Source organism: Balaenoptera musculus, chromosome 12 (assembly GCF_009873245.2).
Source record: "Balaenoptera musculus isolate JJ_BM4_2016_0621 chromosome 12, mBalMus1.pri.v3, whole genome shotgun sequence".
NCBI lineage: Eukaryota > Metazoa > Chordata > Mammalia > Artiodactyla > Balaenopteridae > Balaenoptera > Balaenoptera musculus.
Genome location: NC_045796.1, coordinates 68,111,671 through 68,138,721, shown reverse-complemented (window position 1 = coordinate 68,138,721; position 27,051 = coordinate 68,111,671). Strand labels below are relative to the sequence as shown.

At 41.1% G+C, this 27,051-nt stretch overlaps 1 protein-coding gene across 2 annotated transcripts in view; it reads right to left on the bottom strand.

Annotated features, from left to right (window-relative positions):
- BACH2 (BTB domain and CNC homolog 2) overlaps positions 1-27,051 on the bottom strand; it is a 355,721-nt gene that overhangs the window by 67,965 nt on the left and 260,705 nt on the right. For both annotated transcript variants that reach the window (XM_036871014.1, XM_036871015.1), the window contains exon 4: positions 13,045-13,299. In XM_036871014.1, the coding sequence (XP_036726909.1) occupies positions 13,045-13,287 (243 nt within the window). In that variant the 5' untranslated portion in view covers positions 13,288-13,299. The remainder of the gene's footprint in view (positions 1-13,044; positions 13,300-27,051) is intronic.

Here is a 27,051-nt window from a genome sequence, read left to right as displayed (position 1 = left end):
TTGGAACACACGCGTGTGGCTACTGCCCTCTGAGCCCTGCCCCGTTCTATTCAATTCTGGTTGCAGATACCGCCTCTGCAAATAACATCACCCGCACACTACTTTTAGGAAGAATAATCTGTCATTTGATTTTGTATGTAGAGAATTAAAAAAAAATAAAGAAATCAAGAGAACAAAAATGAAGACTTAGAAATAAAGAATTGGGAAAAATTGAGCGGCAATGACAAGTAATACTATCCTTTATACAGCAGAAGACAAAATGAAATAGTTGTGACTTCAACCAGCTGGAGGTCTGTCATTGTGACCTTCTGTATCCTTCCTTTGATTTTCTTCTAAACGCAGGAATCTTTCGTTGGCTAAATCCCAGCATTTTTTTTTTCCATCCCCGGGCCAACTTTTTGGCTTGCTTGGGAACAGCTGCCAGTATTTCTCTCTGCTGCCAATCAGTCCAAAAATGTGCTCACATTGGAGGCCTGGCTCCATCCCACCCAGGGTGCTGAATGCACTCACTTTTTCACACACAGCCTTTGCCAGGCTGCACACACAGAAGTCCAGCTCAGACAGTACAGCTCACTGCATCACCAGCGAGCTTGGAAGAGGTGCCACTGTCAGTGAGAGAGACTGTCAACATATTTGAGGGGTCTAGGGCAAAGTGAAACAAACATCTTACTATATGCACCAAGTTAATGGGAAAAAGAACACTTCTGAAATATCAGGAAACCAAGTGCGGCTGTTTAATTGCCCCACTCCTGAAAGCAAAACCAACCCAACCCTTTGTCCAGCCTGTGATCTGGTTAAGAAACCAAACAAACAAGAAAATAAACAGGAAGGTATTAACTGATGAGTGCCAACAGCTATTTTACTTTCTTTGTGCTTCTAAGAACAGCCTTTCCTACAGACAACCAAACACCACCCCAACGCCTGGATACGATCCCTTTTATTAAGGAATTCCTGAATCAATTTCCAGGTTTACAGCTTGTTCAACCAAGATTCCAGGTGTTCTCACCAGAAGAAGGGTCCCTTTCAAAAGCTGTCTGCTTGTGTAGAACTGCACACCCACCAGAAATGTCATGGACACCCCAACAATAGAGCTGAAACCTGAAGCAGTCTGGGGACATTCCAAGTTTTTGAATGGAATGCGAATCCATTAAGATGATTAGGTAACTCTACTGATATCCTCCCATTTGTGCTCAGTCTTCGAGCTGCCAAAGAAAAGACAGAATCAAAACTGACTCTTGGATTCCAACTCTTGAGTATTTTGGTGCGGAAACTGTATTTTCCTGTAACTCATTTAAAAAAAACACCCCGTGCTTTCACTGTGTAATTGCAATCTCAGTTTTCAGGAAGCAAAGAGAAATGAGATCTATAATCAATGTTTCTCTTCTGTTCGGCTTTCAGCCTAAATGGTCTTGCTCTTTTATTGGCAAAGTAGGGCAGGTAATAACAGTGAACAAGAAACCTATTCTAAGAAGCACTGGCTCAAGGGAAGTACCACTCCATCACGAGTGACTCAACCATGAACTCAAGAGTGATTACTCTGCATCGATAAAGTCATGCTAATTGGACAATGGCTTGCTGCCAGCTCATGTTGGCATGACCTACAATACCCTTGGGCTGACAGCCATTATGTCCATCATACCTTTATTTTTTTTTATTTTTAATTTTTTTGGTAATCTGGATGGGACATGGAAATAATTTTTTAAAAACCCTCCCAAGTGCTATTTAACTTCTTATCATGAATTAGAAGTTTAATTAAGTACCCTGTTAAAGGCCTGGGTTCTATGATTAAATATGACAAAAATAATATGTATGATTCTTGATCAAGTGAGGAACTTTACAGCTCTGAACTCTGTCTCTAAATCTGTTACTGATTTCAATTGAAATAGCTAAGCGATTCCATAACAGTGCAAAGCAAGAAACGTAAGGGACATTTAATTCATATATAGAGAAGAGTCTTGAAATGAATAGATACACTGGTACCTACTTTTATAAAATTTAATGCAAACAACTTTACTGTCAAAGGCTTTGTTATGAATCCATTTAAAAATGTTGATTACTGTGGTCATCCTACATTATACAGGGTGAAACAGGTAAAGTGAAAGAAAGCCTTAAAACTGCCTTTGAAATCAGGTCACTTAAAAATAATTCTTCGAAAGGTCTTAGTTTTTGTCCACTCAACTCCTTCTACTATTCCAAAAGAGGAATGCACCTCTGCATAAAGCTCTTTAAATAGGACTTACTGGCCTCAGGATTTAGAAATCTAAGAGGTTTGGAAATAGCTTATATATTTCAGTTTTAAAATCAGCTATTGCTGTGGCTATTTTCACACCAGATTTCCCTCCCTCTGTAGCAGCACCACTGAGCAGCCTTCAGAAATGGAATCACAATAGTATTAGCTCCCCTTTTCACAGCTTTGCTTTATTGCACCCCCATCAGAGGCGGAGGCCCAGATTTCAGGGCTGGAAGTCACCTTTGTGTTACTATAAATAAGTTCTGCCTTTAGGCAGTTCAGACTTATCAGCACGATTCTAGGACTTGAAAACTTCTTACTTGCTGGCAAGTAGTTACCTGGGATACTTTGACTTCTTATTTTTTTGCTTTTTTTTTTTTTTTTCATCTGCTACCACGTCTCACCAATGCAACTTGGAAACTTGCACCACAGCTTTTAATGAAGAGTCTGAGGTAAGAGCCATTTCACCAGAGAAGGCTGTGCTTTCCTTTTATGGGAATAATAACACCTACTGTTTATATAGCACCATCCTTCCAAGAAGTTTAACTTATCACATTTCATTAATCTGAAGAGCAGCCCTGAAAGGCAAACTGGTGCCCTGTATTGTTATTCCCTGCATACTCATGTGGAAATTGAGGTCATTAAATAATAATAATTTTTTTCAAGATCCTTCTGAAATCGTTACAGAGCAATGATCTGCATTTTCTAAAATCTATGTTCTAGGTTATCAAATAGCCCAGTGGTTCTACAGCTCTTGAACTGTCATCTCCGATGAACTCTAAGACCATATGGGAAAAGTCAGGGAGGATTTACAAACAAAGATAAGACAAGTGAGCTCACGCCTCTTCTGAAGTCAGATGATTCTCTCCTTTCCAGACCAATCTGCCTCCCATCTCCCTGGTCTTTCCCTACCTCTCAATCCAAACGTCTCTCCTCTCGTTCTGACCTGCAGGATTTTTTTTCTCTCCCTCCAGCAGGAACCTAGAAAAATTCCAAGACCATCAACCTGTAGCACAGGCTAGGTCTCCAGAGATCATCCAGTTCAACTCCATCAATGTCCAGAAGGATGAGCATTGTTGAGCTGAGTTGGCCCACTTGCTCAGGAGATCCTGTCCTCTCTCAAGTCCTCAAGAGCACTCTTTTAGCGACTGGCCTTCTGTCTGCCATATCAGCAAGTTTTCTGTCTCTTTTGGAACTTTCCCATCCGCCCAAGTATGAGTCAGGATGGGCTTTGCTGTGCAAACAAATAAACACCAAGTCTTAATGGCCTAACATGAAGGTTAAGTCCTCATTCATGTCATAGTCTGATGCGAGTCAGATGGCTCTGTTCCAAAAGTGACTCAAGAATCTGGGTTGTATGATAAACTGACTCCTTTTTTACTCATGTAGGCACTGTAAGTTTCTACAAACCCTTTTGATATTAATGCAGAAGTATATAAGAGCAATAATGATATTCACACTTGAACTCAATGATCTTAAACTATTTCCCCCATTATTTCTTAAATAAATGATAAAACAGAAGTTAAAAACACTAAATAACCCTAAATGCTAAAATATGTTCACTAGCTATGTTTAAAAAAATAAATGTTCGACAAAGAGAATAAGGTAAATTATGGTATGATTATGCAGCTGAATAGTCTGATTATTAAAACTGCAATTGCAAAGATTATGCATGGAATGGAATATGAGTTGACACGGGAAGATTATATGATATTCTGATGTTAACTAATAAAAAGCAATATATAATCTTGCAATTCTATGACTACAGCCATTTAAAATGTGTATACATAAAGAGAATATTGGAAGGAAACAGGCAAAAATGGAATTAATTGTGTTTCAGCTGGATTAGTGTTTAAGTTTTTTTAAAATTGAGTGGTTGTTTTAAAATTTATTTTTGGAAAGTAAGATGTAAAATAAAATAAAACATAAATCTCTAAAAAAAAAAAAAGAATCTGGGTTTTGGTTCCAGCACCTAGGAGTTCTCTGACACCAGTTCAATGGATGTGAAAGAACACCAAGAACTCACACTTACTTTTAACTGCCTCGGGCTAGAAGTGACACATGACTCCCACTCACGTTTTATTGGTTAGATCTAGTTACCCAGCAAACCTGATTGTAAATGTGGTCTTCCTGTGTGTGCAGGGAAGAGAGGAAAATTGGATATGAGTGAATATTGATCATCTTTAACATCGAGGGCAAGTGTGCTGGAATTTCTTCCTACTTAGAAAAGAAGCCCAAAGGAAACCTCTTTTGACTCTATTTCCTTCCAGTTACTGGCTCACCTCTTTGCTCCCTTTAACTCAAAAGGCCTCAAAAATGTAGCCTACATGAGCTTCTTCAAATCCTTCCCTTTCCCTTCTCTCTAGAACACAGCCCAATTGGTTTTTTTTTTTTTTTTAATAAAGTCCTTCAATCAGTTATTTATTTATTTATTTATTTATGGCTGTGTTGGGTCTTCGTTTCTGTGCGAGGGCTTTCTCCAGTTGCGGCAAGCGGGGGCCACTCTTCATCGCGGTGCGCGGGCCTCTCACTATCGCGGCCTCTCTTGTTGCGGAGAACAGGCTCCAGACGCGCAGGCTCGGTAATTGTGGCTCACGGGCCCAGTTGCTCTGTGGCATGTGGGATCTTCCCAGACCAGGGCTCTAACCCGTGTCCCCTGCATTAGCAGGCAGATTCTCAACCACTGCACCACCAGGGAAGCCCAGCCCAATTGGTTTTTGCTCCTATTTCTTTCCCAAAGTGCTCAATGAAATCACGAATGGTTTCCAAATTGCTGGATGGTCAATTTTCAGCCTTCACCTTAGCTGCCTATCAGCATCGTTTGACATTGTTGATTACTCTCTCCATCTTTACCTGGCTTCCAACACACTAAACTCTTTTTTGCTTTTCCTTCTACTTCAATAGTTACTCTTTCTTGGTTTACCCTGCTGCCTCATCTTTTTCTCCCTGACCCCTTACTTCTGAAAAGACCCAAGGATCAATCCTAAGACCTCTCTCTCTTTTTGTTTTTTCTGTCTACACTTATTCACTTGGTATTTGTATCTGGTCTTGGGACTTTCAATATCCCCAGTACTCTGGTATTAAAACTTCTATCTCCAGGCTAGATTTCTCCCATGAATTTCAGCCATGTACATCCTACTGTGTAGTGGACATCTCTACTTAGATGCTAACACGCTTCTCAAACTTAACATGTACAAAATAGAACTCCTAATCCTGCCCCACTCCCACCACCTGAAACCTATTTCCCTCACTCTTCACCAATCCCAGCTAACAGCAACTCCACCCTTCCAACAGCTTAGGCCCTAAACCTTGGAGTTATCCTTAACTCTTCTCTTTCTCTTCCATCCTACGTCCAATCTATAAGATAATCCCATAAGTTCTACCTTCAAAATATTACCAGAGGGAATTCCCTGGTGGTCCAGTGGTTAGGACCCGACGCTTCCACTTCAGGGGGCCCGGGTTTGATCCCTGGTCGGGGAATTAAGATCCCGCAAGCCGCACAGCCAAACAAACAGAAGTTTGCAAACTTAAAAAAAAATATTACCAGAATCCGACACTGATCGTCACTGCACTGCTATCACCCTGGTCCAGGCCATCAGATCATGCCTGGTTTGTTGGCTCAGCATCTTAACTGTTTTCCCTGCTTCTGCCCCTGCCCTCTTTCAATCTATTTTCACACAGCAGTCAAAATTATCTTCTCCTGGGAAAACCTCCAATGGCCTCCTAGCTCATTCCAAGGAAAGGTAATGTATCCAAAAGGTGCACAGCCTTGCCCTGATACTTCTCTGACGTGCTGCCTCCTATCGACCTTTTGCTCATGCTGCTACCGTGTGTAAAACAGGCCAGGTCCACTCCATCCCCAGGGCCTTTTCCCTGCTATTCCTTCCACTTAGATCACTCTACCCCCACATGTCAACATGGCTGTCTCTCTCACCTCCTTCAGGTCTTTCTACAAAAGTCATCCCCAAAACAGGCCTTTCTTGACCACCCTAGTTAAAACTGCCATACCTGAACCCTGACGTTCCTTAACCCCCTTCCCTGTTTTATTTTCCTCAATGGCATCTAACAAAGTCCATGTTATATTTATTTATTTTCTGTCTCTCCTTCTCCCCCACTGGAATGTAAGGTCTGTTTTGTTCACTAGGTTCACCCAGCACCTAGAACAGCGCGTCCTGGTACAGCCTTTGATAAATATTTGCGGAATGAATGAATAAGTGAACGAACGAAGCAACAGAAGCTCAAAGAGGTCGACCGGCTTGCTCAAGACCCCATATGCAGTTAGTGCCAAGGTCCCGATTATGGTTTTCCCAGCCTCTCATGGCTGATGCTCCTCAGTTCCTAAAATTGACCTGTTCTTCTGAGTTTTGTCTAGGTGATAAATGGGGGGACGCTAAAGGGTTGGCTCTGTGCTTTGGGGTGGGGGAGTGCTTTGCACTTCTTATCCTGGTCATGCCACTTCCCAGAGACCTCACCCCCTGCTTCCCGCCAAACCTTCCCTCCCCCTAGAGTCACACTCAGGCTCAGAAAGCTCTGGGCATCCTGTGCTGTAGCGTTGAGTACTTTCTGTAGTATGACATCCTGAAAGGACTGTCCAAAGACGGTCACGACTGTCTTATTGCTTCTTTAAAAAACTGGGTCTAAGCCATTCCAGAGACATTAACAGCTTTCATAGCCTCTAAAAACTTTCAGACAAGAAGATTCCATAATTTCCTTGCTGGCTTCTGTGCTCCTCAGTACTACGGCAGGAACATTCTTTACCATACCCTGCGGTGGAGACTTCACAACAAATGCTGTGTTTCCAGAGTCCCTCTGGGTCAGTTTTCCCTTTTGTTTAGCACTACAAAAACAAGACTTGTCACAAAATGTTGGTAGAGAGAGAGAAAGAGAAAGATAGAGGGGAAGCAAAAGATAGAGATAGTGAGTGAGCAGAAGTCTGAAATACATTTTTACCTCTGAAAGCATAAGTTCCGCCTAAGGGGCCATACATACCTCTACCCTACGGCCATTCCCTGCGTGAACCCTTCCCCTTCTCTACAGAGTGAGGGGACCCGGAAAACAAGCCCAAAGAAAGGTGCCGGAGCCTTGGCAATAAGCTCTCCCTCTTGTTTGTTTATTTATTTATGACAAATAAAAATTGTATGTATTTAAGGTATACAATGCGATGTTTTGACATATGTGTACCCTGTGAAATTATTACCATTATAAACAAAATAGCATATCCATCACATCCCATAGTTATCCTTTGTGTGTGTGGTGAGAACTCTCTTAGCGAATTTCGAGTACATATTACATTATTATTATTATTATTATTATTATTTTTTAATCATTTATTTATTTATTTATGGCTGTGTTGGGTCTTCGTTTCTGTGCGAGGGCTTTCTCCAGTTGCGGCAAGCGGGGGCCACTCTTCATCGCGGTGCGCGGGCCCCTCACCATCGCGGCCTCTCCCGTTGCAGAGCACAGGCTTCAGACGCGCAGGCTCAGCAATTGTGGCGCACGGGCCCAGCTGCTCCGCGGCACGCGGGATCCTCCCAGACCAGGGCTCGAACCCGCGTCCCATGCATTGGCAGGCAGACTCCCAACCACTGCGCCACCAGGGAAGCCCTATTATTTTTTTAAATATAAATTTATTTATTTTTGGCTGCGTTGCGTCTTCGTTGCTGCGCGGGGCTTTCTCTAGTTGCGCCAAGCGGGGGCTGCTCTTCGTTGCAGTGAGCGGGCTTCTCATTGCGGTGGCTTCTCTTGTTGCAGAGCACGGGCTCTAGGTGCGCGGGCTTCAGTAGTTGTGGAGCGTGGGCTCAGTAGCTGTGGCTTGCGGGCTCTAGAGCGCAGGCTCAGTAGTTATGGCGCATGGGCTCAGTAGTTGTGGCTCTCAGGCTCTAGAGCGTAGGCTCACTAGTTGTGGCACATGGGCTTAGTTGCTCCACAGCATGTGGGATCTTCCCGGACCACGGCTTGAACCCATGTCCCCTGCATTGGCAGGCGGATTCTTAACCCTGGCAGATTCCCACCAGGAAAGTCCCCAAAATACGTTATTATTAACGTTATTATTAACTACACGCACCATGCTGTACATTAGGTCTCCAGAACTTATTCATCTTATAACGGAAAGTTTGTACCCTTTGATCAATATCTCTCCTTTTGCCCTACCCTCCAGCTTCTGGTAACCACCATTCTATTCTGTTACTATGAGTTTGACTTTTTTTCCTTAGATGCCACAAATAAGTGAGAATGTGCAATATTTGTCTTTCTCTGTCTGGTTTATTTGACTTAGCATAATTTCCTCCAGGTTTATCCGTGTTGCTGCAAATACCAGGATTTCCTTCTTTTTTTAAAGGCTGAATAATATTCACTTGTGTGTATGTATGTGTGTGTTTATATACAGACCACGTCTTCTTTATCCATTCATCTGCTGACGGACACTTAGGTTGTTTCCATGTCTTGGCAGTTGTGAATAATGCTGCAATGAACATGGGAGTGCAGCTATCTCTTTGAGATAGTGATTTTATTTCCTTTGGATATAGACTCAGAAGTGGAATTGCTGGATCGTATGGTAGCTCAATTTTTAATTTTTTGAGGAACCTCCATATTGTTTTCCGCAGTGGCTCTACTGATTTACATTCCTACCACAGTGCACAAGGGTTCCCTTTTCTCCACATCCTGGCCAACACTTGTTATCTTTTGACTTTCTGATAATAGACCTTGGCAATAACCTCCTTTCAGCCACTCTTCCCTAGCATTCTGGGTGAGAGTCGACCAGCCCATCAGAATGGGGTTGATGGGCAAAGCTGCACCCCTTTCCTGCCCTCTGTACTTGACACACCATAACCTTAACATCATGCTTGTGATGCCACTTCCAGCATGGCCGGCATCCAGCCTAAGCGGTCTCTATGACCATAGCCGAGGAGGTGCTCATTGAGGCAGCTTGAATCCGAAGGAGCAGAGCAAGAAGGACCTTGCCACGCTTGGTACACGACCCACTTTCTCTTCATCTCTTAACACGAAATACACTTGCTATTACAAACCAAATGACCTGTTTCATCAGTGAACAGAAGTACTAAGGACAATGCCTTATCTCCTGCTATTTGCTGACACACATTCCTAGATGTGCTTTTCCATGAGGAACTAACACTCAAGTCACAGAAATCCTAGGGACAATCTGTCATGCCAGTTTAGGAAAAGAAAAAAAAAGCAAGACAATTCCATGACTCCTTGACTTCCAGGAGGAGGCCTCTATTTTTGCCTCTCCCGTTTTCAGCTGAGAGGCTACACCGGGACTCTGGTTGGCTCTACTCTGTGGGTAACAGCGTTGCCCACCGGGAGTCAGGGCGTGGGGCTAGAACTGCACGAGTGGACAGTGGGTGCAGGCTGGGGCCGGCTTTGGCCTAAACTGACAGAGCAGGGGAGCAAAAAGGGCAGCGGTTTGTATCCGGAAGTTTCCTAGTCCAAAGACAGAGCTTTCAGGGACTTTCCTGATGGTCCAGTGGCTAAAGCTCCGTGCTCCCAAGGCAGGGGGCCCGGGTTCGATCCCTAGTCAGGGAACTAGATCCCACATGCATGCCGCAACTAAGAGTTCGCATGCTGCAACGGAGGAGCCCGTGTGCCGCAACGAAGATCCCACACGTGCAACTAAGACCCAGCACAGCCAAATTAATAAATAAATATTAAAAAAAAAACATAACCCAGAGACGGAGCTTTCAGACTCAGCCATGCCGGCCCCTGTGAAGCTCAGCAGTTGGCCAGGCAGAGAGCACAGAGGCGAGCCAAGAGTGAGCAAGGCTGGGACCGGGCCAGAAGGTGATTTGAATTCGTGATGGATTATGATGAAGTTTAAAGATTTCCAAGGAGCTAATCAAATGCTTTTTCTTACATCATATGAACCAAATGCCAGTGAGTTCCAAGCAGCTACTTTCCAAGGTAGTGTTTGGGATGTTTGTTTATTCACCACTTAATTCAAATTCTATGAAGTCATTCACTGAGCTAAGTGGGACAGCATCTGAGAGCCTGCAAGGACCTTTCAGTGTGCACACAGCAAGGAGAGAAAACAATGCCCAGCGCCTGGGGCCCCAGGAGGGGCCTCTGAGCAGAGGCAGAGGCTCCTGGAAGGAGGCCTCAGAAACAATTACAGACCCGCAAAGGAAAATGCCACATGGGGGTTGGCCTGCATGCCCATCAGCAGGATGACTGGAGCTGGGTTACTGACAATACGAATTCACGTTTCACAGGAAAAAAAAAAAGTGTCTAGTTATATCTGAAGGTTTCAGGTACATGAAGAACCAGAATGTTTTAATTATTTGGAAATGCAGATGATGTAGGAACAGAAATCATTTTACACAACTAGAAAGAAAATCAACACTTAGCAAATTCTCACTTAACTGGAACACTAACAATCAAAAGGTCAAACAGCAGATTTTTGTGTGGCATCTACACACTCTTAACTTCAAAGAGTGCCCAGTGCCAAGGAAATAAGTGATTATCAGGGATTTGATCTAAAAAGGAATTTTTAGGTTAGGTTTTACTGCCTTGGTATTGTATTATGATAAATAATTTAAGGGCTTCAGCATTTTAGGGGTTTTTACAGGTAAGAACTGTGGCTCAGAGAGGTTAAGTGACTAGATCAGGATCACAGAGCTAACTGGGGGCAGGCCAGGGTTTACGGCACAAGGTCCAGGGAGTCTCCAGATGGGGACCGCAGTCATGCAAGAGAGACTAAATTACATAAATTATGGTTTTCATTTGTAAATATATTTTAACGTAATCTCTTTTTTTTTGTAAATTAGTAAAAAACATATATGAGGTGACTCTCAAACAGATACAGATAATAAATTAACTGTAAACTCCACCCCCTCCCTAAAACCATTCTGGATAATTGGAAGTTTGTCAGATATTTTCAGAGAATTCTAGAGTTAAAGTAAATTCAAAGGCGCGCTTGCTGCCCCTCAAGAGAAGAAGAAAGAGTCTTATATTTGACGAACGCCAACCAGTTTAAACGTAGTCTTTTATATTTATCCTCTCACCTAATGACGGGTTAAGTATTTGCCCATTAATGCAGCTCAGGATCACCAGTCACACCACCAGCTGCCATTTCTTGGCCTTCCCACATCACTTGGTATATAAGCATCCCTCCCCCCTCCAGCCCCAATTACATTATCTTCAACTGGTTTGTCCTTTTGTTTCTAGTATTAGGATCTTTCTAGTTATCTCCTTGCCAGTGGTGTGAGGAGTAGTAATGGAGCCCTTCACCTGGGTACATAACAAAGAATATTCATGTGAAACTGCCTATGTAGCCCTCACTTTGCCACTTTCCTGCTCTGCAGGGGTAACAGCAGACATTTCTTAACAGGGGACTGGACCTAGTGACCCCTCTGACCCCCTGTCTATTTTTGTCTTTTTTTTTGGGGGGTATAGATGGATTTTTTAAAATTGAAGAATAGTTGATTTACAATGTTGCAGGTGAACAGCAAAGTGATTCAGTTATATTTATGAATATATATTGATATATATATATTCTTTTTCAGATTTTTTTCCATTATAGGTTCAATACAAGATATTGAATCTAGTTCCCTGTGCAAATAATGTTGTCTTAAAAGTCTATTTTGACTGGTATCAATAAAGCTACCCTAGCTTCCTTGTTGTTTATTTTATATACAGTAGTGTGTATGTCTATTTGTTTTTTATGTTGAACTTGAATGTCTTTCTGTGGAGCAGCTGCTTGCCCCACCACATCCTACTTCTCATACACAACCTGCTTTACTCATTTATATGATTTGCCAGGCCTCTGGAGACACTGGATCTGGGACCCCTGAGACTTAATGCTACTTGTGCCCATTAGCACCTCCCTCAGAGTGACCAGGTCTTTGGTTTCTCCTAGGGGTGCTGTGAAGAGCTGCTCTGTGGATCACGGCACAACTCTGGGTCTCTCTTCACATAGACTACGAACATGAGTTGTACCCTTGAGAGTTGTGCAGTGCACAGCCTGCACAACTGTCAGTGGCAGCCCTGGTGTTGTAGACCGTGCTGGGGCACAGGGAATGATTCTGGCCTTGAACACAAAGCCTAAGGCTGCTCAGTGTTACCCTTAGTCCCACAAAAATGAAGGGGAATCAGGATGATAGAAAAAGAGTAACTGTATAGACAGTTCAAAGGGGTGGCCAATTTAATGGTTTGTCGGCATGAAGCCCATCCTTTGAGTTCTGGCAGCTCAAACCATCCAACTGTATGTCATCTCTGGACAGAACAAGTCCAGCTACTAGTGTCCCCAAAGTACAGAAGTGACTGGACTCCCTGAAGTAATTAAGAAACCTGAGTAGGGTATTTTCAACGATGGTGAGAAAAGCAAGTTTACACTTCTTAGAATCTTACTATATTAACTGTGAAAACGACTGCCTGCTTTTACTCTTCCCCCTGGGCAAGGAAGGTGCTGTGAATACTTTCATTCTTTTACTCTCAAGGGAAATCAAGTGTTGCTTCAACCATTTGAAAGAGAAAAATCATAGCAACAGTCCCAGTGATTGAGATCCCACATGTAGGACTGTACTAAACTCTGGGCAAACTACTCAAAACCCGAAGAGTAAGTGAACTAGAAACTAGGTGGGGCTGTGAGGCACAGGTGAGGTTCAGATTCATGCCTCTGAGACGTGAAATGCATCCAATAGAAACTGGCTCTGCCGCAAACCTAACGCGTGGGTGACTTGATCATCAGCCCCCAAGCAGGGATGTGGCACAGGTCCTACCTTCCAGGTCCTCCTCAGCCAACTGTCTCCAAGTCAACAAACCTCCGTTAGCAACTGCACGAACAAACCAAACTACTGTACCTCCTCAGGCAAGCTGACCACCAAGTCATTTCTCGTCTGTCCAACCAGCGCCTGCCAGAAGTATTCACTGCATGCGGCCAGCACAGCTCGGTGGGCCCGGAACTCCTTCCTCTCCACGATCAGAGTCACGTCACAGAGAATATCCTTTTTGCGCTGGTCATTGAGGCCCAGGAGGATGTTGGTGCAGTGGACTGTGGACTCATACACATACATGGGGGAGTCAGGTTTCTCATCCACAGACATGCCGTTCACACCCTGAAAGAAAGCAAGCAAGCCTGGGTCATCACGGCTCCCTGAGTCAGAGAGACACGGTGAGAAAGGATGCTGAGCGCCTGGGCGTCACCGCCCTGAGCCAGGGCGAAAGACACAGAACTGCCCGTCAGCATCTTACGCGCAGTTAGCACTGTGAGCTCAGAAAACATCTGGAAGGTTGTGTTCTGTGGCTGACTTCTCTCCTTTCCTCTTACTGAGTCCTCTTACCACGCGGAAACAAAGCCAGGTCTTTTAATGGAACACCCAAAACATTCAAAATGCATACCTACTTTAAAACTTGGTAGTTTTAATTTTGTTAGTGGACTGAAAGGGAACTTTCACCCATACAGAGTCCCAGTGCAAAGAATTAACTGAGCTTTGTGTTAAGAGGAAATGACTCATTCTGAAGTATTGGCAGTGCTGCCTGGATGAAGCACGTGTAAGTTCCTAGGCTGAAATTTGGCTAAGATGCCAAGCAGAGTAAATATCTAATCACAATACGTAATTTAACAGGGGAACTAAACGGAATGTGTACGAAGGAGTGGATGTAGCAATTGCCCTCCGCCACTTCAAGACAAAGCATGGCCACCATGATGCTACTGTTGTCATGAAAGGCTCTTGAAAAGAAGTGGAAGTGTGCTGCTGTTATCCCAGCAGACTGGATGTACATCCTCTTTAAGGAAACACAATATATTGCATCAGGAGTCAAAAAAACAGATGTATTCAACAGTGAAGATTACTTTTACGAAAGGGTTCTTTGCTTTAAAAAGTGTCCACTGATGTATTGATGTTTAAAAAAAAAATCTAATTAACTTACACAACAGTTTTCCAGTAATATTTACACTAGTGTGAATTCCAGTAGTGAGTCTTACTTTCTTTTTGCTTTATTATTATTTATTTTTTAAAAGAGTTTTAACATACAATAAACTGCATATACTTAACACTGTGCAACTTGATATGTTTTGGCATATATATGCAACAGTGAAACCATCATCACAATCAAGACGATGAACATATCCTTCACCACCAAAAGTCTCTTTATGTCCCTTAACAATCTCTCCCTTGCACCTCTCCATTCATCTATTGATGGATATTTGGGTATTTCCCAGTTCTTGGTTATTAAAAATAAAGCTGCTATGGATTAGTGTATAAATCTCTGTATGAACAAATGCTTTCACTTGTCTTGTGTAAACACCTAGATATAGAATGGATGGATCATTTGGTATGTGTAAGTCTAACTTTTAAAGAAATGGCCCTGTTTTCTAAAGCAGTTGTGCCATTTCACATTTTCAATGGCAGTGTATGAGAGTCCAGTTCCTGCCCATCCTTGTCACCACGTGGTATGGTCAGTCTTTCTAATTTTGGCCATTCTAATAGGTACACTGTGGAATCTCTTTGTGTTTTCAACTTGGTTTTCTCTAGTGACTGAAGATATTGAGAATCTTTCATGTGCTTATTTGCCATCTATTTATCTTCTCTGGAGAGGTAGATTCTTTGCCCGTTTTATACTGGTTTTTTCCCTTACTATTGAGTTTTGAAAGTTCCTTAATATACTTAATAAAAGTCCTTTATCAGATATGTGATTTGCAAATGTTTTCTCCAAGTCTGTAGCTTGTCATTTTATTCTCTTAGCAGTGTTTTTCAAAAAGCAGAAAGTGTTCATGTGATGAAGTCCAGTTGAGCAATTTTTTCTTTAATGGATCATGCTTTTGGTGTCATATCTAAAAAAATCTTTGTACAAACCAAGGTCACATCTTTTGTCAGATTTATAACTAGATATAAATATTTTTAATGCAATTATAAATGGTTTTGTTTTTAACTTAAATTTCTGATTTTTCATTGCTAGCATATAGAAATATAACTGATTTTTGTATTGATCTTGTATCCTGCAACTTTGCCTAACTTGCTTATTCGTTCCCATAGCCTTTTTTTTGGGGGGGGTGGGGTGGGAGGTAGATTCCACAGACTTTCTATATAGAAGATAATACTGTCTGTAAATGAAGAAATTTTACTGCTTTTCCAATCTGCATGACTTCAATGTCTTTTTCTTGCCTTACTGCATTGTCTAGAACCTCCAGTACAATGCTGAGTATAAATGGTAAGAGCAAACATTCTCCCCTTGTTCCCAGAGTTATGGGGAACATATTGAGCTTTTCACTGTTATTTATGATGGTAACTATTGGTGTTTCATAGAAGCCCCTATCTAGTTGAGGAAGTCTCTTTGTATTCCTATTTTTCTGGGAGGTTTTTTTATTTGTTTTTCAAATCAGGAATGGATGCTGAATTTTGCCAAGTGCTTTTTCTGCATCTATTGAGATAGTCACATAGTTTTTCTTTTTTAGTATGTTAATAATGTAAATAACATTGATTGATTTTTGAATGTTAAACCAACCTTGTATTTCTAGGATAAACTCCACTTGCTCATGATACATTTGCCCTGTTATACATTGCTGGACTCAGTTTGCTAGCATTTTGTTAAGAATTTTTACATCTATGCTCATGAGGGAGATTAGTCTGTAGTTTTGTTTTCTTATATATTTTAAACCTGGTTTTAGTATTAGGGTAATGCTGGTCTCACAAAATGAGTTTGGAAGGATTTCTTCCTTTTCAATTTTCTAGAAGAGTTTGGGTACAACTGGTTTTTTTCCTTAAATATTTGGTAGAATTTACCTATGAAGTCTTCTGGGCTGGAACTGTAACTACAAATTAAGTTTTTAAAACAAATTCAGTTTTTAAAATTCTAACTGCCTCCCAAAGGCCCCTCCTTCAAATACCATCACATTAGGGGTTAGGGCTTCATACGACTTTTGGACAGACGTAAACATTCAGTCCATAACAGCTGGTAATGAATTCTTTCAGTGTTTGTTTCTCTTAAGAAGTCTGTTGACTTCATTTTTGAAGTTATTTTTGTGGGCTATAGATTCTACATTGACAGTTTTGTTTTGTTTCTTTTCCTTTCAGCACTTTGAAAGATGTCTGTCATTGCACTGTCTTTTCATGTGCATGGTTTCCAATGAAAAATCTGCCTCATCCTTACCTTTGTTTCTCTCTACATAATACATCTTCCCCGCTCTAGCTACTTTTCAGATTTTATCTTTATCACTTGTTTTGAGCAATTTGATTATGATGTGGGTTGGTATAATTTTTTCATGATTCTTGAGCTTCTTAGATGGGTGGTTTTATAGTTTTCATCAAATTTGGAAATATTTTAGCCATTATTTCTTCAAATATTTTTTGCCAAATGCTCTGTACATTTTCTATTTTTGCTAGTCTTTTTTTTTTTTTCTCTCTGTGTTTCATTTTGGACAGTTTCTATTGCTAGGACTTTAAGTTCACTAATCTTTTCTTATGCAATATGTAATCTGCCATTAATTCCTCTCACAGTTAATTTTCAACACACAAATTGTGGCTCTCACCTCTAAAAGTTCAATTTGGGTCTCTTTTGTATCTTTCATGACTCTACTTAAGATATTCAATCATTCCTATAACTTCTTGAACATTTGGAATACAGTTATAATAACTATTTCTGTCTGTTAATTCTAACATCTGTATCAGTTCTGGTTCAGTTTCAATGGATTGATATTTCTCTTCATTCCTGCTCCTGTGCATGCCTGGAAATTTTTGATTGGATGCCAGATATTGTGAATTTTACCTTGTTGGATGCTTGATATTTTTGTGTTCCTATAAATATTATTAAGCTTTGTACTAGGACTCAGTTGAGTTATATAGAAACAGTTCAATCCTTCAGGTTTCACCTTTGAGATCTTTTAAGTGGGAACAGCAGCATTTAATCTAGGGCTCCTTATTTTAATTTTATTTATTTATTTATTTAGGGCTGTGTTGGGTCTTCATTTCTGTGCGAGGGCTTTCTCTAGCTGTGGCAAGCGGGGGCCACTCTTCATCGCGGTGCGCGGGCCTCTCGCTATCGCGGCCTCTCTTGTTGTGGAGCACAGGTTCCAGACGCGCAGGCTCAGTAGTTGTGGCTCACGGGCCCAGTTGCTCCGCGGCATGTGGGATCTTCCCAGACCAGGGCTCGAACCCGTGTCCCCTGCATTGGCAGGCAGACTCTCAACCACTGTGCCACCAGGGAAGCCCCTAATCTAGGGCTCCTTATTACCCACTACTTCTAAGTATTTTACCCAACGCCCTTGAATTATGGGTTTTCTAGTCTGGCTGGTAGGAACAGGTGTTATTCCTGGCCCTCTGTGAGCTCTGAGTACTGCTCCTTCTAATTGTTTTGGATAGTTCTTCCCCCATTTTTTTTGTAGTCTCCTAACACACTTGTGCTAATGAGTACTCTGCAAGACACTGAAGGGAAATCTTCTTTAGATGTCTGGAGTTTTCTCTCTGTTCAGCTCTCCCTTCTCTGCTACCCTGCATTCTGAACTCCAGCCACCATAGGCTCTCCAGACTATTAGCTCTGTCTCCACAACTCAAGAGTCAGCCAGGCCCTCTTTGGTTCCTCCTTCCTGTGCCATGGCCTGGAAACATTCTCAAAACAGTAAGCTGGGCTCAGCTTCTTTTCCTTCTCTTGAGGATCAATGTCTTTTGTTGCTTGGCGTCCAAAGTCTTGAAAACCACTGTTTCACATATTTTATCTATTTTTATAGTTATTTCAAGTGAGAGGATAAATCTAGTACCTGTTACTCCATCTTGGCTGGAAGCAAAAGTCTTGGATTTATTCTTTATATTATAGTTACTGTATACACTTTACAAACAATAATTTATCACATTGCTAACCATATAGTATAAATTTTGCTCTACCATAAATGATGGTTTTTAATACCTAATTACAAAAATGTACCTGCCAAGAAGAATTTTCAGTTCTTTGGTATTCTAATAAAAGATAAAATATCTGTGAGCCTTATTAACTGGAATCATTCTTAATGCAATAAGAATAGAGTTATAAATGACACAATTCAGTTATAATGACCATAAGCCATGGGGTAAGATTGAGTTTACATGACTACTATCTATGACTAGTTAATTGTTGTTAAATTCTTTACTATCTAGTAAGAAGACAAATCTTTTTCTATTCTGGTTTCTTTTCCATGGAATGTTTTCAGGATTTTCTTATCTCCCATACAGGGTCTCCTGTCTGATTTATTTTCTCCATTCTTAGTTCTTAAATTATTACTCTTTCTCCTAACACATTTAATTTTCTCAGTCTGTGAAAACTAGTTTTGTTTTGTTTTTGAATCACAATAGCTTGCATATAGCTGACAGCACTCAAAACTGGGTGGGACAATTAAGGTTCCAGGATGTAAAAAAAAAAAATCATAAAAAGCAGGAGATTTATAAGAGACATCTCATTTTTCCAATCCATTTATGTGTAATTCATATTAATGTACCTACATCAAGACGAGAGGAGCTTGCTATAATGGATACAAAGCCATAAATTCTTTAGTGAAACATGAAATGAAAGAAAATCAAAAGAGAAATGAAGTGAGGTGCAGTGGAAAGAGGAATGAACCAGGGCTCTAGGGCTTTCAGTCCAGCTCTGGCACTGACTGGCTTTGTGGATTTTGGATAAATTGCCTAACTTTCTCTGGACCTGCTTCCATGTTGGTAAAATGAGAAGCTTGGACTAGAAGACTAGCAAAGTTCTTAACAGATCTACAATTCTATGAGTCTAAGTCTATAAAAGAAATACCGACTTGATCACAGAGAATGGGGTACTGTCATTTTAGTTGACAGAAGCTAGCTTTCTTTGACCTTATAAAGACCATTTATGTACCCTTTTTTCATTGTTTTTTATGGCTTAAAAACTGCCTCTGTAGAGCTGGTTACAGGGAATGGGGTGGACAATATACAGGAAGAAACCAAAGCCTTCTGGAAGAGAAGGAACCAGGACCCCAACCCCTGATCCCACAGGTTTCAAATTAGGAAGATCTGTCAGGATAGACCATGGTGTCCCTAAGTAAATAGAGGGGCACAAGTCCCTTGAAGTGAAGTTATCTGTAGGAAATGGGGAATCCAAACCTAGGAGGACATTTTGGCACAATACGTGGAACTGATGCTATTAGCTCCTTCAGTCCTGGATATCTTAGCCCAGAGGTTTGTTCTGGGAACCATGGCTGAGCAAGGGAGTATAAAGTAAAAGAATATGTCACCTGGGAAACCAGTGTGGAGTTCCACTGAGGTCTGAGTGGGGGCTGACTGCTATATAGCAGCACTGGACAATAGTCCAGGCATTAATAGTGGTGAAGCCAAGGCAGTGGGTGGATTCTCAGATTCCAGTTCACAAGTAAGATGGTCTCTTTCTGGCTCTAGGACAGCTGGGAGGCTCAAGGAAAGATTCCATATCCTGCTAATGGGGCAGGTTTGGGAAAATAAAGGACATGTGGCAATATATGCACCCTGAGTTGATGAAGCATGCTATGATAGTCACATGAACATGGACACCTGTTTTTTGGGCTAAACCTTCCAGAGAGTTTTAGAAGACATTTGAAACATATTAGATCTGTTCATCAAATGGTATAATCTAAAATGTATCATTCCCTCAGTATCCATTTATGATAAAAACTCTCCAGAAAGTGGGCATAGAGGGAACATGCCTACATAATAAAGGCCATATATGACGAACCCACAGCTTACATCCTACTCAACGGTAAAAAGCTAAAAGCATTTCTTCTGAGATCAGGAACAAGACAAGGATGCCCACTCTCACCACTTTTATTATTCAACATAGTTTTGGAAGTCCTAGTCACAGCAATCAGAGAAGAAAAAGAAATAAAAGGAATCCAAATTGGAAAGGAAAAAGTAAAACTGTCACTGTTTGCAGATGGCATGATACTATATACATAGAAAATCCTAAAGACGCCATCAGAAAACTATTAGGGCTCATCAATGAATATGGTAAAGTTACAACATACAGAAATCTGTTGCATTTCTATACACTAACAATGAAATATCAGAAAGAGAAATTAAGGAAACAATCCCATTTACCATTGCATCAAAAGAATAAAATACCTAGGAATAAACCTACCTAAGGAGGTAAAAGACCTATACTGGGAAAACTATAAGACACTGATGAAAGAAATTGAAGATGGCACAAACAGCTAGAAACATATACTGTGTTCTAGGATTGGAAGAATTAATATTGTTAAAGTGACAATACTACCCAAGGCAATCTACAGATTCAATGCAATCCCTATCAAAATACAAAGGGCATTTTTCACAGAACTAGAACAAATAAATTTAAAACTTGTATGGAAACACAAGAGACCGTGAATGGCCAAAACAATCTTGAGACGAAAAACGGAGCTGGAGGAATCAGGCTCCTTAGCTTCTATACTACAAAGCTACAGTAATCAAAACAGTATGATGCTGGCACAAAAACAGACACATAGATCAATGGAACAGAATAGAAAGCCCAGAAACAAACCCACACACTTATGGTCAATTAATCTATGACAAAGGAGGCAAGAATATACAATAGAGAAAAGACAATCTCTTCAATAAGTGGTTCTGGGAAAACTGGACAGTTACATGTAAAAGAATGAAATTAGAACATTTTCTCACATCATATATAAAAATAAACTCAAAATGGATTAGGAATCTAAATGTAAGACGAGAAACCATAAAACTCCTGGAAGAAAACATAGGCAGAACACTCTCTGACATAAACCGTAGCAATAGTTTTTTTGGATCTGTCTCCTAAAGCAAAGGAAATAAAAGCAAAAATAAACAAATGGGACCTAATTAGACTTAAAAGCTTTTGCACAGCAAAGGATACCATCGACAAAAATGAAAAGACAACCTACAGAATGGGAGAAAATATTTCCAAGTGATGTGACTCATAAAGGGTTAATATCTAAAATATATAAACAGCTCATACAGCTCAATATCAGAAAAACAAACAACCCAATCATGAAGTGGGCAGAAGATCTAAATAGACATTTCTCCAAAGAAGACATACTGATAGCCATCAGGCACATGAAAAGATGCTCAACATCACTAATCATTAGAGAAATGCAAAATAAAACTACAATGAGGTATCAACTCACACTGGTCGGAATGGCCATCATCAAAAAGTCTACAAATAATATACTCTGGACAGGGTGTAGAGAAAAGGGAACCCTCCTACACTGTTGGTGGGAATGTAAATTGGTGCAGCCACTATGGCGAACAGTATGGAGGTTCCTTAAAAACTAAAAATAGACTTACCGTATGATCCAGTAATTCCATTTCCTGGAGGAAACTCTAATTTGAAAAGATACAGGCAATTCAATGTTCATAGCAGCACTGTTTACAACAGCCAAGACATGGAAGCAACCTAAATGTCCATCAACAGATGAATGGATAAAGAAGATGCGGTGTGTATACACACACACACACACACACACACAGACACAATGGAATATTACTCAGCTGTATAAAGAATGAAATTTTGTTATTTGCAGTACCATGGATGGACTTGCAAGGTATTAGGCTAAGTGAAATAAGTCAGAGAAAGACAAATACTATATGATATCACTTACATGTGGAATCTAAAACAATACAACAAACTAGTGAATATAACAAAAAGGAAAGAATAATCTATCAATCTCATGAAGCTGTTGTTAGACTTTAATCTGTCTGAGGATTTTCTTGATTTTGTTACATTATTCCTGGATAATCCTTCCTGTGTCATGCCAACCCCACTCTGTGCCTCTTGGCTTTTACATTCTTACTGGAGCTTATCACACCCCTCCCTGTTGGCCCCTCTTCAAGCATAATGGAACATACTGTTTTCCTTCTTCTTTAAGAAATCAGTCAGCCCTTCCCATGCTCCAGTTATCATTAGTGCTCTTCTAGGAACTCTAATTTGTCTGTTTTTGACTAACCAATGCCAACCTGAATTCTGGTTCTCCTATCATTGCATTATGTCCTATTAAGTTTTCCTTTTTTCATTGGCTTTACTAATACCAAAAAACATTCCCGCCCTTCCCAATGCAGCAAATCCTGAAATCTGTAGCAGGACCCATGGGATCTAAGAATGAAATACCTTGTAGTGAGTAACAGCCCAGAATAGCATGGAGGAGTCTGACAGCCAGTCTTTACGCTAAGCATTAGACAATGTGTTAAAGTGTGCAGACATTAGCTGAAATCAGATTGTAAGGAAGCTTTCCAAAGGTTCTGATTTGGGTTTTGGCTCGATCTCATTCTTCTTTTTGTAGGCCAAAAAAACCCCAGCTGCACATGTACACACACATATACCCCAATCATCTTATCATATGGTTTGGCAGTAAAAGTTAATTACTATCATTTTATCATAGTATGCTCATCCCCTCAAAAAGCTGCACGGACCACAGCTCTTATCAGTCAAAGAAGTAGTATTAATGAATACAGACTCACTTATTAACTCACTCATTCACTCTTTGTTCATTATTGGGTCATATTCAGAAATTAAAATGTCTAACACTTAGTTCTGAAGGCAAAAGTATAAATCAAAAAGCCAAAAAAAAGAAAAAAAATCTACACTGGGAAATCTGAAAAGCTGCAATTCACAAAAAAGTAGAATGTTAAGTTTTCCAGACAACCTGTCATGTCTAGAATGTTTCAGAAGAGAAGAAATGAATACGCCTTGGAGGTAATGAAAAAGACCAAATTATAAACCATTTCACTTGAAATTCCAACCACACTTCTCCTAGAAACAGTGCATTAAGTAAACACTTCTGTGACTCAAACACTAAATTATTTAGTAATTGCTGAGTATATTTCTGCTCTTATCAAGCATGCTCTTTTTTAAAAATAGTTATTTACTATGAAACCATACGGGTTAGTTTTTATGAAAGAAAGTTATCAAGACTATAGAAATTTGGGGACTTCCCCGGTGGCACAGTGGTTAAGAATCCGCCTGCCAATGCAGGGGACACGGGTTCGAGCCCTGGTCGGGGAAGATCCCACATGCCGCGGAGCAACTAAGCCCGTGCGCCACCACTACTGAGCATGCACTCTAGAGCCCGCAAGCCACAACTATTGAGCCCACGTGCCACAACTACTGAAGCCTGCGCACCTAGAGCCCGTGCTCCGCAACAAGAGAAGCCACCGCAATGACAAGTCCAGGCACCGCAACGAAGAGTAGCCCCCGCTCGCCGCAACTAGAGAAAGCCCGCGCATGCAGCAACAAAGACCCAATGCAGCCAAAAGTAAATAAATAAGTAAATAAATTAAAAAAAAAAGACTATAGAAATTTTAGCGTGCACAGCGCCATTAAAATTACGAAGTTATTACTTTTGGCTTGGAAACACTTTTCAATCGCATCAGGACTCAAACTTCTTACTTAAAGTGGAAAGCAATCCAATTTTGGTATTTTCTAATGGAAAACTGCAGTGCCTGTCACTTAATGCCTCTAATGCCTTTAGGTAGCTAAAGTGACGGCCTGACATGGGGCACTAAAACGTTCCATGTTCTTTATTCACTCAAACATTCCATCTGTGTGTGTACTAGTTAGTGGCTAGGGAACTGAAATTTAAGGCTGTTGTTAGGAGGAAGCACTTACAATTGTATCATCAAATCCTTAATAGCTCTGAGTGGTTCTTGTACTTCAATATAAACTTCCATTTTCCTTGACCTTTCAGGAGGAAGTTCAATTTACCGATACAGTTTGTGACAGTGGTTTTTACTGCACAGTTGAAAAAAAAATTAGGAACCGTCATAATAGGCCCCAGTTTTTTGGGTAATTTTTAATGTTGATGTTGTTGTTTGACTTATAAACAGACCCAAATAAAAAAGAATCCAAACTTCCAAAATATCCAGTGATAAAATATTAGTGACAACGACTAGCATTTCCATATTTAAAAGTAAACTGTTTGGAGAGGCAGAGTATGATACAGAGGCTGAGCTACAAGAAATATTAGAAAGTTGGTAACAGGTGATATGTAATAATCTAAAGGTAATAAAGAATTAAAGATTTATTGGACTTCCCTGGTGTCTCAGTGGTTAAGAATCTGCCTGCCAATGCAGGGGACACGGGTTCGAGCCCTGGTCAAGGAAGATTCCACATGCCGCGGAGCAACTAAGCCCATGCGCCACAACTACTGAGCCTGCTGCGCTCTAGAGCCTGTGAGCCACAACTACTGAGCCCACATGCTGCAACCACTGAAGACCGTGTGCCTAGAGCCCGTGCTCCACAAGAGAAGCCACCTCAATGAGAAGCCCGCGCACCGCAACGAAGAGTAGCCCCTGCTCACCGCAACCAGAGAAAGTCTGCACGCAGCAACGAAGACCCAACACAGCCAAAAATAAATTTAAAAAAAAAGATTTACTACTTATCCACCGAATTGGAAAGAAATGGAAAGTTAAACAATATCAAGTGTTTGTGGAGATGTAAAGCATTAGGGACTCTCATACACTGATGGTTGGTTCAAATTCTTTGGGAAACAGTTTAGCATTATCTAATGAAGGTGAAGATTATCACCCATCAATTCCATTCCGAGGTTTCACACAAGCGATGCTCCTGCATATCTGTAGCAGAACTCTGGACAAGAGTGTTCACAGCAGCTTGTTCAACTCCCAGCTGGAAACAACGCAATGTCGGCCGGTAGCACGATTAATAAATACGCTGAGGTATATTCATATATTCATTAATGGAAGAATACAAAGCAAATGAGAACCACACGCAACATGGACGAATCTCACAAACCTAAAACTAACCTCGAGTGCTGAGCCAGAGAAGCAAGGCACAAAATTGCAGCACCATCGGATTCCATGTAGATCAAGTTCAAAAATGGGCAAAACTTCAGTATCTATAGATACATACATAGGTGGTGAAACTATAAAGAAAAGACTCAGAGTAGAGGTTCTGGCTGTGAGGAGGGAGTTACTGGTAAGTGGCACTGGGGAGGTCTCAGGGGTGCTGTCACTAAGGTCTATCTCTTGACATCGGTGATAGGAAGATGTGTGTTTGCTTTTCATTGAATTATACATTTGCTTATGCACTTTTCTTTTTCTGCATTGTATTTTCTCAGTAAAAAATCCCATCTCACTCCAAATTGAAGATTTTAGGAAAGGATTTACAACTCAAGTTACCTGGCTCCAGTTCAATGACTTAATTACAAAGGTCCTGGCGTGGACTTTGGGTTTTAAAGGAAAATACACACTCACATCTTACAACCTACAATTTAAGGTCTGAAGGGTCCTTAAAGATAATCAAATCTAGTTGGACCTTTCAAATAAGAATCTGCAAGAATGGGCAGAGTATAGGGACGAGGCCGCTCGGGAGGTGGTGAGACATCTGGGCCCAGGCCTCTGTTTCTGAACAAAACTCTTTTCAGAGACCTCATGTTTCATCATCTTCTCTCCTGTGAAAACCAAATCACTTCAATGCACTTCCACTTCCTTATCTATAAAATGAGGAAATGGACTAGGTGACCAGAAAGGTATTTCTAGTTCTAATTTCGATGGTTCTGTGAAAGTACAGAAACTTTAGGAAAAACTTGAAACATGAGCTTTTCTAATCACAGTCTTGAGAAGGCTTTTTTTTTTTTTTTGGAAGTCAGAGATGCTCAAAATAACACAGCTCGCTGGAAAGGAGAAATGCCATCACATAACTTTTGGTAAAGATGAAGAAGAGAGGAAGACTTGCCCAAAAACAATCTGAACTTTTTCCCCTTAAAAACAAGTCAACCCAAAGGAAGGATGAATCAAGGGCCAATTTGCTCATATCAGTGGAACACAGTGTCCATTGGGACTGAACAATAGTTCAACACCTTGTTCTTTTCCCACCCCGCTCCTCCCAAAGAGGGCTCTGGTGTGCAGGACGGGTTCTCAGGAGCCGTCTTGGATATGTGGCTCTGGAATCAAGCAGGGTGTCCATCACCCCCTCCCGTCCAAGTCTCCACCCTGTCCGAGTCTCCACCCAGTGATGTCAGGTGATCCAACACTGTTCAGGGGCCCCAGGGATGCTATGGCTTGGATTTAACAATCACATAGTACATACACTGTCATCTCAAAAAGCAGATGAAAGAATTACATGCTTTGAAATCAGTGGGGGAAAGGGACTCCACATCAGGCTGTCCAAGATACACGATTATTGTCAGTGGAGGTTGGATGATGGTGGGGAGGGCGTGTGGGGGAGGGAGGAGGGTGGCCAGGGAGGAAGTGTGGAATTAGGGATGGGTAGATTTGGATATGCAGCTGTGCCATCATCTCCCCTGCTTGTCTTGGTTCTTTTGCGGTAACCCCCCAGCTAAGGGTGTAGCCGAAGCCCGCATTTATTCTGCTGGGGTAGTTCCTTTCCTACCCTTGGCAAGTTTTCTGTCTTGTCACTTCTAGTTGGTCTCCGGTACTGCTTCTTTGTATCTGTGTTCTCTGTTTATACTCATTTCTCATACACCAATCTCTGCTTCCTATTAGCATTTGCTTCTTGCACATTAGGAGTGAGAGGACAGAGAGAAGTCATTTCTTTTCTCCATTTTTCTTTATCAGGGCATCTGTGTGAAATGTTCTCTCCTGGTGTTTGTTCCCTTTCAGCCAGAGAAATATGACCCTAGAGCTTCATGCTGCTCATGTGAGAAGAAATTACGAACAGTGATTAGGAGGCTAAATGAGGGTGGTGGAACCTATTTACTTCATTAAGGTTCCTTCAGGGAAAATGCAAAAACGGGAAACTGAGAGTTAAGGGTTAATACTAAAAGAATTAAAAGATCCATTTGACTCAGAGCAATCTTCAGTCTGCCTGGATTCTATCAGACACCCTTCTCCATGGGGAAATCGTTACAGAGAAATGACATGCAAAGTGCACCATAAAGCATCTGAGTCAAACCAGAG